The 15,185-nt window shown below is 38.0% G+C and overlaps 1 protein-coding gene across 1 annotated transcript in view; it reads left to right on the top strand.

Moving 5' to 3' along the window:
• Window positions 1–15,185, top strand: part of CNTN1 (contactin 1) — a 138,731-nt gene that overhangs the window by 79,887 nt on the left and 43,659 nt on the right. Inside the window, exon 14 of the mRNA XM_062020482.1 lies at window positions 11,127–11,247. Coding sequence (XP_061876466.1) covers window positions 11,127–11,247 — 121 coding nt within the window. The remainder of the gene's footprint in view (window positions 1–11,126; window positions 11,248–15,185) is intronic.

Genomic DNA, 15,185 nt, shown 5'->3' with positions numbered 1-15,185 from the left:
TAAAAACTCTGCATATATATTCACTTTTACATAACCAAGTTTTTCTCATTATCATTTCTGGAATTTGGCACAAGACTGGGCCAGATGGTGGGTAGGAGTCAAACAGTCTGTAAACACTGAGCAAGAGGAGTTTGTGTGAAGGCTAAACAAGTTAATACAAAGACACTCATTTTGACACGTAGAAGAATCGTAAGTCTTTTGTGTTTGTATATCTTCTATCAGTCTTATTCAAAATGAGTACCATGAGTAGAAATCCCTTCTGGTTGTACCTAGTCACATGCTGATTTATGTAATATTCAGCAACAACCTCACAATGGTTCCCGACATGTGTATATATTTATTCTGTTGTTCCTGGTTTAAATGATAGAAAAATCCTTTTACTTAAATACCTTTTTTTTTTCATGCTCCCAAGAGGAACTGCATATACAGAGAGAAAAGATTGCTAATGGTGTCTGTAGTGCCCAGAAATGCCAGGAGCCATGCTCAATTTTAGCTCCGTGTTCACAATGATGTACCATGTAATAGTGCCTCCTGCAGAGTCTTTCTCCTAGGCTAGAATTATTTGATTTTCTGTGGACCAAGATATTGTTTTTCTTTTTTCAATATCTGTTTATCTCCATGTGAGAAGATGTTTCAAGTATAACTATTTTAGTCTAATTTGGAAGAAATTAGTCCTTTGAGGAGCCAGAGATGCTTCAACCTGCTCATCTGCTAAGTTGTAAGTGTCCCTAAGAAGTCACATTGCTCCCTTTCAGTGAGAAAGTCTTTGCCCAACAGCTGAAAAACATTGAAACCCAAAGACATTGCCTTTCCTGCAATAAATACCCCAAAAGTCTATGTCCTGTCGCAAGGTACTAAGTAGTTTGCAGTATATTTTGTATTGCCTCAGGATTACAAAAACAAGTAGATATTCACTAGTGCACTGATATCTTTCAAAACATATCTTGCATGTGGCTTTTAAGCCACGGTTTTGATAAGTCTGTATTTACACTTTGTTAGTAATCGATGCATAGGGATAGCTTGAAAAAGCTTGAATCATCTTCTAATGGCATTAGTTTGTCCTTAGATAAAAGCTGGAGTGAGTCTGAGTGTCAGTCAAAATAAGAGCTTACAGAGTAGAAAACATTGTTAAATGGATTCCTTCTAAAAAAGCAAATAAAACCACTCTGTTTTTGTCAAAGTATATTTAGTTCATTGCTTTTAGCTACTTGACAGAGGTCAGGCTGAAAGTGTTGATCAATCAGGGATTTTAATGTGAATGGAATGTAGAAGTACGAGACCTTGTAACACATGACTGTGTAATGAAAGAGAAGGAAACCTGAACTTTCTGCATCTGTTAGTCATACATTGAACATAAGTTTTTACATCATTGACATGCACTTTGGATTTTTCCTCTTAATAATGAAAATAGAGGAAAATTGGATTTTTTTTTTCTTTTAGAGGAAATTAATTCTGAAATATAATCTCAAATTTAGGACAGTTTCTGGCAAAGCACTTCAAGTGAACAAATCTGGGGCCAAATAAGGGCCTCGCAAGTGTGTGTAAAGTGTAATTCGCTCTGAAGTTTGACTTAATTATTAGCATTCCAGTCACCCGTTTTGTCTTTCAGAGAAAGCCAGTGGCCCTGGATTCACTGATCCCAAATCCTGACTAATTTAAGAGTGACTAACTCTTAGTTCATTTAGACAGTTAAATTTAAGTAGGTTAGATCCAAACATAAATTAACTTTGTCAGTTTGTAACTCCATCTTCCTGAGGGATGTATCGTGGTTTGTTGTGATCCTTTTGCACCTCATCAGTGCTGGAAGAAATGTTTGAAGCATAGGCAGCCTCTTGTTTTTGAGTCCTGAGCCTTATTTATGGGTTTTCATATGCAAAGCAAGTACAGATAATCTCTCTGCTTCTTCCACAGGCAACTCAGTCTTCCTCACTCAGGACAGAGAGGACAGTAGGATTGCGTTTAAGTCTGGAGTTGCAATTTGTAGTTATTTAGCAATTCAGCATTTATGTAATAACAAAAGCAGATTTTTTCACTAATTCGATGCAAAGGATTATGTAGGGTGGAATTAAGAGGAATATGCACTTTCAATATTTCTATTTCATTCATTTATTATCAGATTCTTACTTTGAGAGTTTTCCTCCTTCCTGTGCCTACCATTTCCCTCTCTGGCAGTTCTGAGCTCAAGTCACTGGGTGGCAGGTTTGCTTAGTCTTTCTCAGATGCAAAGGGTTGAGCTGCTGTGCATTTGACAGCAGCTTTATCTGCTGGGCATGAGCAGTGAAGTCCCATGCTGCCACCCAGCCCTTCACAAACATAAAAGAAAAATAAAATTCCATCATGAGTATTATAATTACTGGATATATGATGCATGCTCTCTGTGCTATAATTTCCTGTTGATGAAGGATCATTATCTGTCTTCCTGATAATATCGCTATTAATTTATGTGATGATGCAGCTCAACATCCTGAAACTTAATACAGCCACAATATTTTAGTTCCCAAAATAATACTAATGTCGTTGTCACGTACACATAATGGCATGCTAATGAAATTCATGCAAATACCTGCATATGTTCTTTCTTTAAATGAAAGCTTTGGTATCTCCATCACTGCTGAAGGGAAAACTAATTTGCATTACATTAGTAGTAAAACTTATTTATCAAAAGAACACTTGTCAGCGCTGTTTTGATTTCCTGTGATGGTGATATTTTAAATGAAAGATATTTATAAATTGGTTGTCTTTTAAAGAGTCCAATGGAGTCTTCAAAATCTCACTATTAAATTGATTGCTTTTGACTTTATGTATCGTCATTCCTCTGATTATTTGACTGGGGAACTAAACATTATCACATCCTTTCAAGTCACATAGAGATACAGCACTTCAAGTAATCTGGAAAACTGTAATGTTGGGTCATTTTTTATTTATGGATCTGCTTTTTGTAATGTGTATTTAAAGACTGAAAAGCTTACTTTCAATATATTTTTTAAAAATATATACTATCTGAATGAGCATGTTTTTCTTAAGTTCATTACAAAAAATTATCTTTAATATGTGAAGGTTTTTTTATACTTTTGAAACCCTACTAGTTCCTGAAAGTCAGGATGAGAAATGCCATAGTTTAACTGCTTCAAGTCAGAAACTTGTACATACATTTAGGAAAAGTCCAAATGTAGGATGTAATAGTCTAAGTTACATATAGACATACATACATTTTTTAATATTTCCATACCTATATTCCTGTGTTTCCTACATTGTTTATTAGTTGTCTTAAACAGTATCAGTATTTCTCTCACCATTTTTAAATTCATTTGCCTTAAAAGTGTTCAGGATCTTGGCCTCCTTGAACATAACTTTCTTATAAGAGAACTAAAAAACAGAGGAGGTGGTGATGGAAAACCACAGTAAAGGCAGATCATGAGGCTTGTGCTTGTTCACATTTTCTCATATTAGCATTAAGATTATCAAACAAACATAAGACAAAACTCTGTTTGGGTACCTGACAGCATTTCATACCTATCAAAAGGCAGTATCACGCTGTCATGAAATGTCTGGATCATTTGAAGTACCTTGTTGAAGTGGTTTGTAAGTTGTGTTCATGGCATCTAATGTGTTTTCTCACAGGAAATACTGTCTGTATTTTTACATCAGATAGCTTCAAGGCTTAATGCTGCTTTGTGGTCATATTTTATCAAAAAAGCATTCTATGGAGCCTCACTCAAGATGTAGTTATTCATCCAGTGGGATATCAACACCTTTCACCACAAGCAGAAGCTCCAGTATTTGAAATAGAGTATTGGACCAAAGCTTGGTACAAGCAAGAATGAGGTCATTTTACCAGTGGTGTCATGGGCCTTTATGCTTTTTCCTTTCTAATTTCCATCAAAATAGGAATTTTAATGCTAGGAACTGGCAAATCATTTCCTTTTAACATTCAGGAATTTACTTAGGAGCAGTTTTAATGATGGACTTTTTTTTAGAGAACTGGCAGTGAGTGTTTCCCCAGGAGTTCACAGGCCAAGAAAGATGTCTTTACTGATCCTGAGCATTGCATAGCATTGCACGCAACTGAAAAGGCTCTCACAGAATGAGAAGCATTGATCAAGATGGTGCTGACGCACCTCCATGTCACGGCTGCTATGGAGGAGGAATTAAGACCTGCTGAATCCACACTGACTGAAGTCAAACCTTTGTAGTGAGCGTTCCAGTGTTCATAGGTCCAGGGACATGTCACAAGCAGCCAAACACATTCAGCACAGAACTTGCAGGGCTTGTCGCTCAGGCTCCATTCAGCTTTGAAGTCACTTCTGAATCCTGTACATAACTGTCTCTGGAGTTCCTGTAGCCATCATACAGTTAACCTACAATACCATAGATTTCACTGCATTCTAAAAAGATTTCTCTTTTCCTTATGCAAATGTTATTCCTTCTATTTTATCCCTCTCTAAAGTATAAAAAGCTTTTCAGCTGTCTAGGACCACATTCATAAAATTTTGGAGATGCACGGGCAGACAGTGACATGGTTTAGGCCCAGCTAGGAGCAAGGAACCATGAGCTTGCTCACTTCTCTCCCTCCTGACAGGATGAGGAAGAGAAAAATAATTAGGGCCTTTGGAACCTGCTAAGGACAAGGAGGACTCACTTGTCCCCTACAGACCTGGGCAAAGCAGACAAGACAGTTTAATTTTGGGGAAGACAATGAAACTTAATTTAATCCACCACTGACCAAAAAACATAACAAACAGAAAACATACCCAACTGAAAGCAATAGAGAGTAGGGCGATGGTAAAGGGTACAACCAACCCTTTAAGATCCTCTTCCCCTCACCTCTCCCCTCTTCCCAGGCTCAGGGACCTGATTCCAATGTCTTTACCTCCTCTCCCCACCAAATGATGCATGGGAGCAGGGAATGGAGGGTGCAGTCAATCCTTTCACTATGGCTCCTGCTGTCTCAAGGCAGACAAACTCCTCACAGGCATGGGGTCCCTCACACACTGGGCAGCCCTGCACAGGCCACTCCCAAGAGCCGCACATAGTCTCCACATCCTCTGGTATGAGGTCCACAACAATCACACCCTCAGGCATGAGGTCCTCCCAGAGCTGCAGACAACTCTCAATCCTACCATTGCCCTCCATGGGTTGCAGGGGCACAGCCTGCATTCTTGCTGTGGGCTGCGGAGAGGTCTCTGATCTAGTGCTCCTCCTTCCTACCTACTTTGACTACAGGGTCCACATCTTGCCCATCTTGCCCATCTTGCCCTACCCTTCCACCTGCTCCTAGACACTCCAGCTTTCCCTTCTTAAATAGTGATGACAGAGGCACTAGATTGGTGTGGCCAGGCTGGACATGAGTCTACCTCGGAGCCAGGGGGGAAGTTTCATGAACTGCAGCACTGCAGCCCCCTCCCCCGTTACCAAACACAAGTGGCTCCACACAAACCCATCACGGACAGTTAATGTACATTGAAGTAAAACACATGTGCAGGAGCCTTCTTCACTTTAACTGTTAAAGTTGGCCAAATAGATACTAAAATCCACACTACATATATCTGAAGTAGGTGAGATGAATTCCAGATTGGAGACGGCATTTGCTAAAGGGGAAAGTTCTCCAAATCTGATGGGTTTGTAAACCACAGAGAGTGAGTTGGACTATAAAAAACAATTAGAGGAGTATAGCTTAAGACTGGCTCGGTTTTTATAAATTATAATTTGTAGTTCCTTATCTGGACATAATAGACAAATATGTTCTACATGCTCTTGCTTCAACAAGAGTCTAGCTTCAACTATATAACAGGAAATTAATAGAAATTTCGGGAAAGCTGAAGAATTGGACAAAAATGTTTAGATAGGAAAGCTCAGTTACACACTGACAAGGAGTAAGAGACTGTATATGGATTGGAATAAAGCCTGAGAGTTACAGAAAGCTCATCCAGTACAGTTTGTTGAATATATTGAGGGAGCAGGTGATTGTTCAAGAAGCATGGCCAACAAAATCAACTGAGCTACTCTTGTGGGTTTTTCTGAGAATGAGTCCCAGGACTCTTAGAATGCACGGTCTTGATCCATTGCTTTCAGTGCCTTGGTGTACTAGGGAGATGCTTTAAACATGAGTGAGTTGGAAGTCACATGTTTTGGCTAGGTTTGGGGTAAAATTTAGAGGCTAAGGCCTAATAGTAATGTAGCAAACATGGAATGAGGTCGATGGAGTCAGTGATTAAGAACAAGGAAGAGTGGGAAAGCAGAAGACATAGTACAGAGGGTGAAGCCAACAGGCAGTTATCTCTGACAGAAGCCTTTGAGGAAACCTGTTATTAATCCACAGTGCTATTTCCAGCACAAAGAATCATAGTCTTTTTAAAGAATCAAGATATGCCAATTTCTGTGCTAGAAATTATTAAAAAAACCACTGTTAAATCATTTGACTGTAACTTTATGTGCTTGCAAGGTTTCACAAACAAAATCCATTTACCATCCCTAGTGTAGGTAGGAAAAGCTGAGGAAGCCGGCTGTGAGCATTACTCAGAGAAATGTAGTTTGCAGTGTATCATAAGTTTTCATCATCAACTGTAAAGTTGTGAGCCGTGAGTGTAAGTGAACAAGTACCTAGGCATTTGCTGCTGTTGGAAATGAAATAAGAGAGTTTATTACCACAGGGATGCTGGTACAAAGCACAGGCATTCTCAGCGGTATGCTGAATGAGGAAGAATAATATATTTGTTGGAAATATTTCACAGTCCACATTTCAGGGGTAGAATTAGCACTGTGCTTCCTTTACACAGAAATACAGTTCACTAAAGGAAGAGATTCTTTAGTGGGAATGGCTCTGTCATCATTATTATGCTGGGTTTTTTATTTACCCGTAACTTTAATGCCAAGCATAGCTTATAAAACAAAGTGAGGCAAGCTGTCCTGTAAGTAGAGTTGAGACAAAAGTGCTGCATGGTGGTGTTGTCCCCATGTCATCTCTGATCTCAGTATCAGGAAGACAGCTATAATCACATTTACGTTAACATTCATCAACAGTCCTTGGATTATCTGTTCTACTTGTATCTACTACGTAGCAGATCATCTACTGGTGGGAACAAAACAATTCATGTGAACTCAGAGTTAATAATTTTAAGTACAAGTAATAGAAGAAGATGGTATTTGGAAAAGCTGGTCTTATCACCAAAAATCCCATCTCTTCCACTTCTTATCAATTCTTTTATCATCTTATTTCTGTGGTGTATTAAGCAACTTCTGAGGCTTGGATGTCAAATTTTTGAACCTGAATTTTAAAAAAAAAAAGACTATTTCTGCTTTCAAGTTAGTTTTATTATCACAAAGAACCTGTTAGCTTCATAGTAGCGTAAGTTCCTTCATTATCTCAGTTCCCAACAGAAGCAGATACTACTTTCAGTTAGAAGACTAGATTCCTGTAAATTATTTTGGATCTCACTGGGTCAGATTGTGTTGGCTTTCAGTAATTCAGTGTACTGGCATAGGTGCTAATCAAAAGAGAATGGTGAATCTCAGAAATAGGTCATGGTATGCTATTTTTGACATCACTATTAAAGCATAAATATAGGGCTCATACGATGAAAGTCTTTGCTTGAACCTTGGTAAATAACTGAGTGGTGAACCACAGATATCCTTGGAACATCCCTGAATACTGCTATCACCATTTCCAGTCTGTGATTCAGTTTTCTCCAAGTTAAAGAAGGCGTTTTTAAACTTAGCCAAGCTGAGGTTTTTGAATGAAAACATACAGTGCATTCTTATCTAATTTGTGGACAGAATTTGCTGATGCCCATGCTCTTTATTTGCTTTGTAAGCTCTTCTTTCACCACAAAGAACTTAGGCTTCTTCTGAAGTATGGAAAACTTCATCACCAACTGCATAAAACCTTGCTCCGGAAGACAGTTTGAACCAACAAGATACAATATCATATCTATGAGTTGTTAATTTTTGAATTATGTTACTTTTTCCCACTTGTTTTCATCATTTAGATTTTAAGACTGAGTTCCCATAAGGAAAATCATTGTTAGGGCAAGTATATAGTTATATCATTAATAAATATAATAAAGTATTTCAATTAAAGTGCCAACATAGGAAGTAGTGAATACTAAGACTATTAAGAATTTGTAATCATTTGTTATGGAAGTAATAGTATGATTATGAGAATTCTAAATTTATCCAGCTTTTCTAAAGCTTACTGTCCTGTTTATGGTAATTGCAAGCAATGATCAAGGATTCACAAGCAGTGCGGTTCTTCCTAGGATGACATTTAGTGCTAATAAACTAAAGGTTTATAAACAGCTCTCAAATAGGTAACATTTTGTCTCTTTCGTGTAAAAGAGAACCAGAAAAAACGAAACAAAACAAATACTACCAGGAACTGAAAACTTGTCAAGTTCAAACTTTTGCAACTTCTTTATTGAAGGTTTTTGGAAGGCAAAGGAGCACCCCTCTCTGCTCCCATTGAAACACTGACACTCCCACTAATTTTTCTTCCTGAAATCTGTTGACAGTGTTGCTTAGTCTGCTGTGGGCCTTTTCTAAGCCTTTTTTAAGGCTTACATGTGGTTAGTCAGGCAGCCAGCAGGAGTTCTCTCCTGCAGCAATCCCCACAGGTTTCCAAAGGATGCCATCCTCAAAGGCAATCCACCTGGAGATCTCGTGAATAAATGAGGGGCACCTGTACAGAAATGCTTCTGTCCCAGGCTCACCTCATTTCAGCATCCTGCATGCACTTTGGCAAATTAAATTCAAAATCCTGTCATACTAATGTGAATGTGCATACATATGTACACACACATGGACATAGTTGAATAATAGCTAAAAGAGAAATGGGCAGAAATATATCAAGAATATTGGATTGTTCACGGATACAACTAATCTGTTTGATCATTACTAACAGCATTTGGTTAACTCAAAAATCAAAAAGGTACAGTGTAACCTGTGTTTCTCACTGTCCCTATGAAGCAATTAGCTGTAGTACTGCTAGCCAGAATTAAGCAATTTCTTTCATCTGTGATCACTTTTCCTTTTATCCAATCAATGCTTTACCTCAGTAATTTCTTCAAGATGTAAACTTTTATATTGGAAAAAAAAAATGGTATTAACAGGTTTCAGTTTGGGCCAAAATTTTCTGCCAGCAGAATTTGAAGCTGGCACCTAAATTCTTCATTGGAGTCTGGAAAGGAAAAGGATAGTATTATCTGGCCCTAAATATACACTCTAAACTGTCATACTAGTTTAAGAACATTTGGAAAAAAATTAACTTTTTTTTTTGCTTTCATTTTCAATCAGAAAACATAAACTGGATGAGATAGCTTTATTTCAGAGAATCATAGAATGATGGGAGTTGTAAGGGACCTCTAGAGGTCATCCAGTCCAACCCCCTGCTAAACCAGGTTCACTTCAATTAGGTTGCACAGGAATATCTAAATGAGATACTAATGACAGCCCATAATATTTGAGATTGTATTGAAGGTCTTTGTTGTTCCCTACAACCTCCCATGATGATATTACTAGTTCTTACATCTAGTTATTTAGCAATTTATTTTTTACATACCTTTTTGTATTTTAATTCCTTTTGTTCCTGGATATGAAGATTTCAGGAGGTCGGAGAGTTTTCTCAGTGTTTGTTTTGTTTTCTGAACAATCTGCAGTGAATTAGGAAATATGAAGGTTATCCCTTTCAGTATAGTGTGATATAAATCCATCAGTTTATGTCTTGCAACGTTTTGACTCCGTGAAAGCAATCAGATACATTTTTGAGAAAGCATTTGAGTTTTTTCTGAAATATGTTTAAGGCTCAATACGTGTACAAACTCGATATTTAACCTAGTAATTTTCTTCTGGAATATAAGGCAGGATAGATAAGTGAAATATTTTGAGTGAGTTATTTTTAAACATTCATATAAATGTCTTAACATAAAATGTGTTCTTAAGAATAGCTCTGGTGTATACAGTGGTCTCTGTTCTACTTCTTGTTTTACAGGTGCACATCTAGTGTGTCATAGGACAAAAATAGTTTTTTTCAATCTGCCTACCTGTACAGCCAGAGGTGGCAGGAAATGGTGCACTTTATGGTCATTTGAACACAGAGCTGTATAATTTCACAAAAGTCTGGCACTGGTGACAAGTGAGAAGGGATTAGGGTCTGTGATGATGATGATGAGGGTATGGTCCTCGTTGAGCAATAAATTGGATCCCTGTAGGTCCTGTGGATGTTTGACAGGGAGCAGCGAGAGCTGAGCTGGGGGGTATATCTCCTCTAAGGTTTAGCCCTGGCTGAATGCCACGTTCCCACCAAAGCTGCTTTATCACTCCCTTCTAAATTGGACAAGAGAGAGAAAAATATAAAAAAGGGCTTTCAAGTTGAGATAAGAACAGGGAGATCACTCAGTAGTTACTGTTGTGGGTAAAACAAACTCAAATTTGGAAGAACTGGTTTGATTAACCCACTCTAGGGTGGGATCTTCCCCAGGCTGCAGGTGGATCACTGCTCCACTGTGGCCTCCATGGTTGCAGGGGCAGAGCCTCCAAGGAAATTTTTCTTCCAATGTCTGGGCACTGCTGACTCCTTCTTTTACACTGACCTTACTGTCTGCTGAGGTGTTGTTCTCACATTCTTACTCCTTTTGTTACAGTTCTGTATCTGCACAGTAACTTCTTCCCCTTTTCCAATATGTTAATCACAGAGGTGTTACCTCCATCGTTGATTGTCTCAGCCTTGGTCAGTGGCAGGTCCATATGGGGACAACTGGCTGTGGCCTTATCAGATACAGGGGAAGAGTCTAGCAGCTTTTTTCATGAAGGCACCCCTGTAGCCCCTCACTACCAAAACCTGGCCACACAAACCCACTACACACATGTTGAACATTGTTGTTTTTTCATAGCTGCTGCATTTTAGTAGTTCTTTGGCATATTGTTGTTTAGCCTGTAAATGTAGCTCCTCTGCAAACACAGGACACTGAACAGCTGTCATATAAACCAGATGTGTCTTTCAGATTGATCTGTTCTTGAAGTAAGCACTTGCTTTTTGAAAGTAGCAACCACTGTACATGAGTTGGGAGGAATGTGTAGAACAGGTATCGCATAGGGATGTTTAGTAGATTCACTTAGTGCTATTTTTGTGGCAGATTAAATCCAACGGTGAGCTGCTCATTAAAAACGTTCAGCTGCGGCATGCAGGGAGATACACGTGCACTGCTCAGACGATTGTGGACAACTCCTCAGCTTCAGCTGACCTTGTGGTAAGAGGTAAGATTCTACAGGTAAAATAGAAATGTGTCTGCTTTTCACCTGGGCAAGCGGTGTTTCTGGTTGTTTAGAATATGTTACTTCTTATCAAGAAATGACAGAAATGAAAATGAGAAGTTCATGAAAATGTAAAGTCCTTGAAGTCTACTGAGGGTACTGATTCTATTCCAGAAGTTCAGTGATCTAACTGAAAAGCACTAAAGATTTGTTTAATCATTGGTATTTTCCTTGTGTTACGGTAGTTTATAGACTGTTTCATTTGATGTTCTTTAAAAATAGATTTTTAAATGTCATTCTGATGTATCCAGTCTATAACATTTTTATAGCTCAATTCTTTCTTCTTATAAAGCTTTATGGATTAAATTATTGTGTATAACACTAGGCCTACATTAAAAGGATTCCTAGTTTTCAAATGACAGAAACCAGGACATTTGGGGTTAAGCTTATTGCTCCATTGTTAGCTGTTTCATGTCTGTTAACTGTGTTACTGCAATGGCAAAACATTGCACTTGCTCATACTGTATGTATCCTACAAAATCTGTTACAATGTATGGTTTCAGTGAGTTTATTCATGTCCTTTGGGCTTTTTAATCTTGTGCCTCCAGCCATAGCACATTCAGAAGTTTTAATGCTCTGTAATGTTGATAATTCAAAGCAGATATAACTAGTACTTGGAGCTATATCACTGTTGTATTTTACCCCTCATTTCAGAACTACTATAGAGCTGAAGTACAGCTTGTGCCTTGATTCTGAATTTCTATCATTTGAGGATATTTGGATTTGAATATTTCTCTATTTAATTTTATCTAGATATTAGCAGACAGTGAAATATCATCAGTTTTGGATAAAATGTAAATGCAAATATAAATTGTGAAATTGAAGAATATATCTGCAAAGAAAAAGAGAAGAGTGTGTTCATTTGCCTTAGTATTAAGTAAACAATTTCTTTTTAATATATAAAGAGAGATGAGGTGCCTTATCAAGCTTCTGATTTGCCTTCTAACCCAGTAATTATAATTAGAATCATTGCTCTTAGGTTATGTTGTGGAAGAAATTAGCATTCATTTTATGCACAGCATTTGGATTTTAATATGATGAACACCATTCTGCTTAGTGGTGAGTAATTCTCACTACCATTCTTGTCAGTGAAAGACTCAGCATGTCTGATGTCTGATAAAAAGTGACAAATGTGACCTTATAGCTTCACTGCATTGGTAAGAAGAGACAGCAGCGAAATATGAAAGCATTGAGCTAGGTTACAGAGGGTCTCATCAATGCATCAGTAAAGGATAGCCACTGCTCATGCAGGACCATGAGACGTTTTATCTGTCCACAAAACAATTTAACAGTTCATATGGATTGTCCTAAGTGGTCTTAAAAATGTTCAGGAGAATGTCTAGTGAAGTGACACTGAAGACTGTCAGACCCATGAGTGCCCCAAGAGGCCTTAATGGCCCTGAGCAGCCTCACCCAGGACACCCACTCATGCTACTGCCCATGGGCCCAGGAGCCCTGTTAAGATCAGCCCTGGACCTTCATCCCTGACTAGAGCTATGTTACAGACATGCCTGCTTCCAGCCATCTCTGGCTCTGCCTCATGAATGGGCTTCAGCTCTTTGCTGTAGGTGGCTTGTCTCTTGGATGGACTGCTTGGATTTGTGCTGTAGTTTGTCGCCTGGATGCACTTGATTCCTTGCATGTGGTACCTAGGACTGCCATATTACCACCTGGTTCTGCCCACTATATTCAGACTGTGCTGGACAGTGCCCCATTGTTGAAGGAGCTGCCAGCCCTGGGGTTACTAGTGGGTCCTGCCTCAGCTTCCCTGAGATAGCAGCTGGCCCTTGGTGTTTCCTGACACCAGGATATCTCCTAAAGAAAGAAGGGAAAAAAGGTCTTGGGATTGATTAACCTTTTGATTAACCTTCCAGCTAACAGTCTTGCAGGAGAATGGGTCCTTCAGGCCTTACTTACCGGAGTCCTTAGAGCTGGACTGGTGAATATGCACGTTACCAAGGTGGAGAGTTGTCTAACAATCCTCATCTTAAAAATCTGCTCTACTTCTACTTTTTACATCCTCTGTGAAGAATAAGAGGCTGCTTCCATGTGCAGTGATTTCTTTAGACCTTACCTTGAAAGGGAGGTCCAAGGACATCTAATTAATAGATTAGCTTTTCAATGGCAAAATTCAAATTTTAACAGAAGTTGGTTATGAGAGATCTAGTGGTCAACTGATACACCTTTTCCAAGGATACTAAATGGAAACTATCCTTGGATCTTGGGAGAAAAAACAGCTGGGAATTTGATTGTCAAATCATAGGCTATAGCTCAATAGGTTGTATAGACTGGTAATACTTAGTTCTTTTTAAACAATGGTATATATATTCTTTAAGGAACCAGTCTCCTAAAGGAGCTGTGAATGAAATGGCTTGCTCATTAGAGGGATAAATTCATTGAAACCAAGAAACAATATATGATAGTATATTTGACTTAGTTAATTCAGTTTGATTCAGATAATTTCATTTGATTCTTTTTGCTCAGATTTATGAAGAAAATAAAGAGCTCAAGAGCTGAAGATACATTTGCCACAATTTGTGTTTAGATCTGATGCAGAAATCTAGTTCCATTCTTTCCATTGAATGTTTTTGTTTTGGTTTTCTGTGGTTTCTCTGTAAATACTGCAGAGAAATAGATCTTGCTATTTCTTGTTTTTTTAATGTGCTCTGGGACTTGTTCAGTCAGATTGTTGGATAATTACCTTAGTCATGTTGGCATATACATCTCAATAGTTCTAATGCCTTGTCTCTGTTTTTACATAACAGTTAATATGTATCAAGTAGGTATGTGTCATATAAAACAGAAGCATAATCACAAAACCAGAAGAGTAAATGTGGAAACAATGATCTGGAAATACCTATAGGCCAACTTTGTAAGAACATACTAAGCTTTAGTTTACAGAATTACTGTGTTGGAGGTTTTTTAGCACAGTTTACTAAACATCGTGTCTTTTACAGATGCAGATTCTTGTACTCATGTATGTATGTGCCTGCATCACCCTCTTCTGAAATTTCTAGTCTATGAAAAAATCGCCTGTGCCTGTTGATCTGCATATTTTAGTCTCTCTTCTGGAGACCAAGACACGGCACAGCAACAATAAAAAAGTTACCCACACAAAGTAGAGGCGTGGGAGTAGCAGTAATTAAATATTTGGACTTTTTTTAATTTTAAAATACATTTAGAAAAAGGCAAGCATTCACTTCAGCAGCTTTTGTTAATATTGTTCAGAAAAAAACACATGAGATTTGGTGAAGAGATGTAATGCCATTTATTCGCTTTAGTGATATACCCCGAAAAAAACAGGCAAATTTGGAGAAGAGAGGCCTCTGTCTTCAAATCTGAAGTACAACTAATAAACTTAAAGACAAATATGGATTGAGAATAAATGTTGTTGTTTTCACATAGCTAATTTAGGTTAGTAGTTTGAGCAGAAATAGTATTTAATACTTGGAAAGCATAGAGATGAGACTATGAACTAGTTTTGGACAGGGAATTGCTACCTCTAATAGTTTAGCTGGGTTTTGGAAGTATAGTAATGTTCCATCAAGGAAACATCTGTATTTAGTTCATGACTACTTATATTCACTAGAGCTATGACTCTTGAACTTAATATCTGCAAGTTTCTATCTTTAGAAATTATTTTCTAGGTCCTTCTTGATGATCAAGACTGGAAGGGCAAATGTGGAATGACTATTTTGTGAAAAATGTTTTCTCTTTGTTAGCTTAGTACTTCTGTTCCTTGGTGGTGGTCTTTGTGGGACTATTCCAGTGCAGATGTTGTTCAGTTTCACCCGTGTAGTTCACAAGACTATTTTTAGTTTGGTATGTGTGGTGAATTTCACATTTTGGCATGGATTTTTTAAATTCTTCTTGTGGAAAAG

The sequence above is a fragment of the Colius striatus genome, chromosome 1 (genome assembly GCF_028858725.1).
Source record: "Colius striatus isolate bColStr4 chromosome 1, bColStr4.1.hap1, whole genome shotgun sequence".
Taxonomy (NCBI): Eukaryota; Metazoa; Chordata; class Aves; order Coliiformes; family Coliidae; genus Colius; species Colius striatus.
The sequence above is the reverse complement of the archived record's forward strand: the minus strand, read 5'-3'. Positions and strand labels throughout refer to the sequence as shown.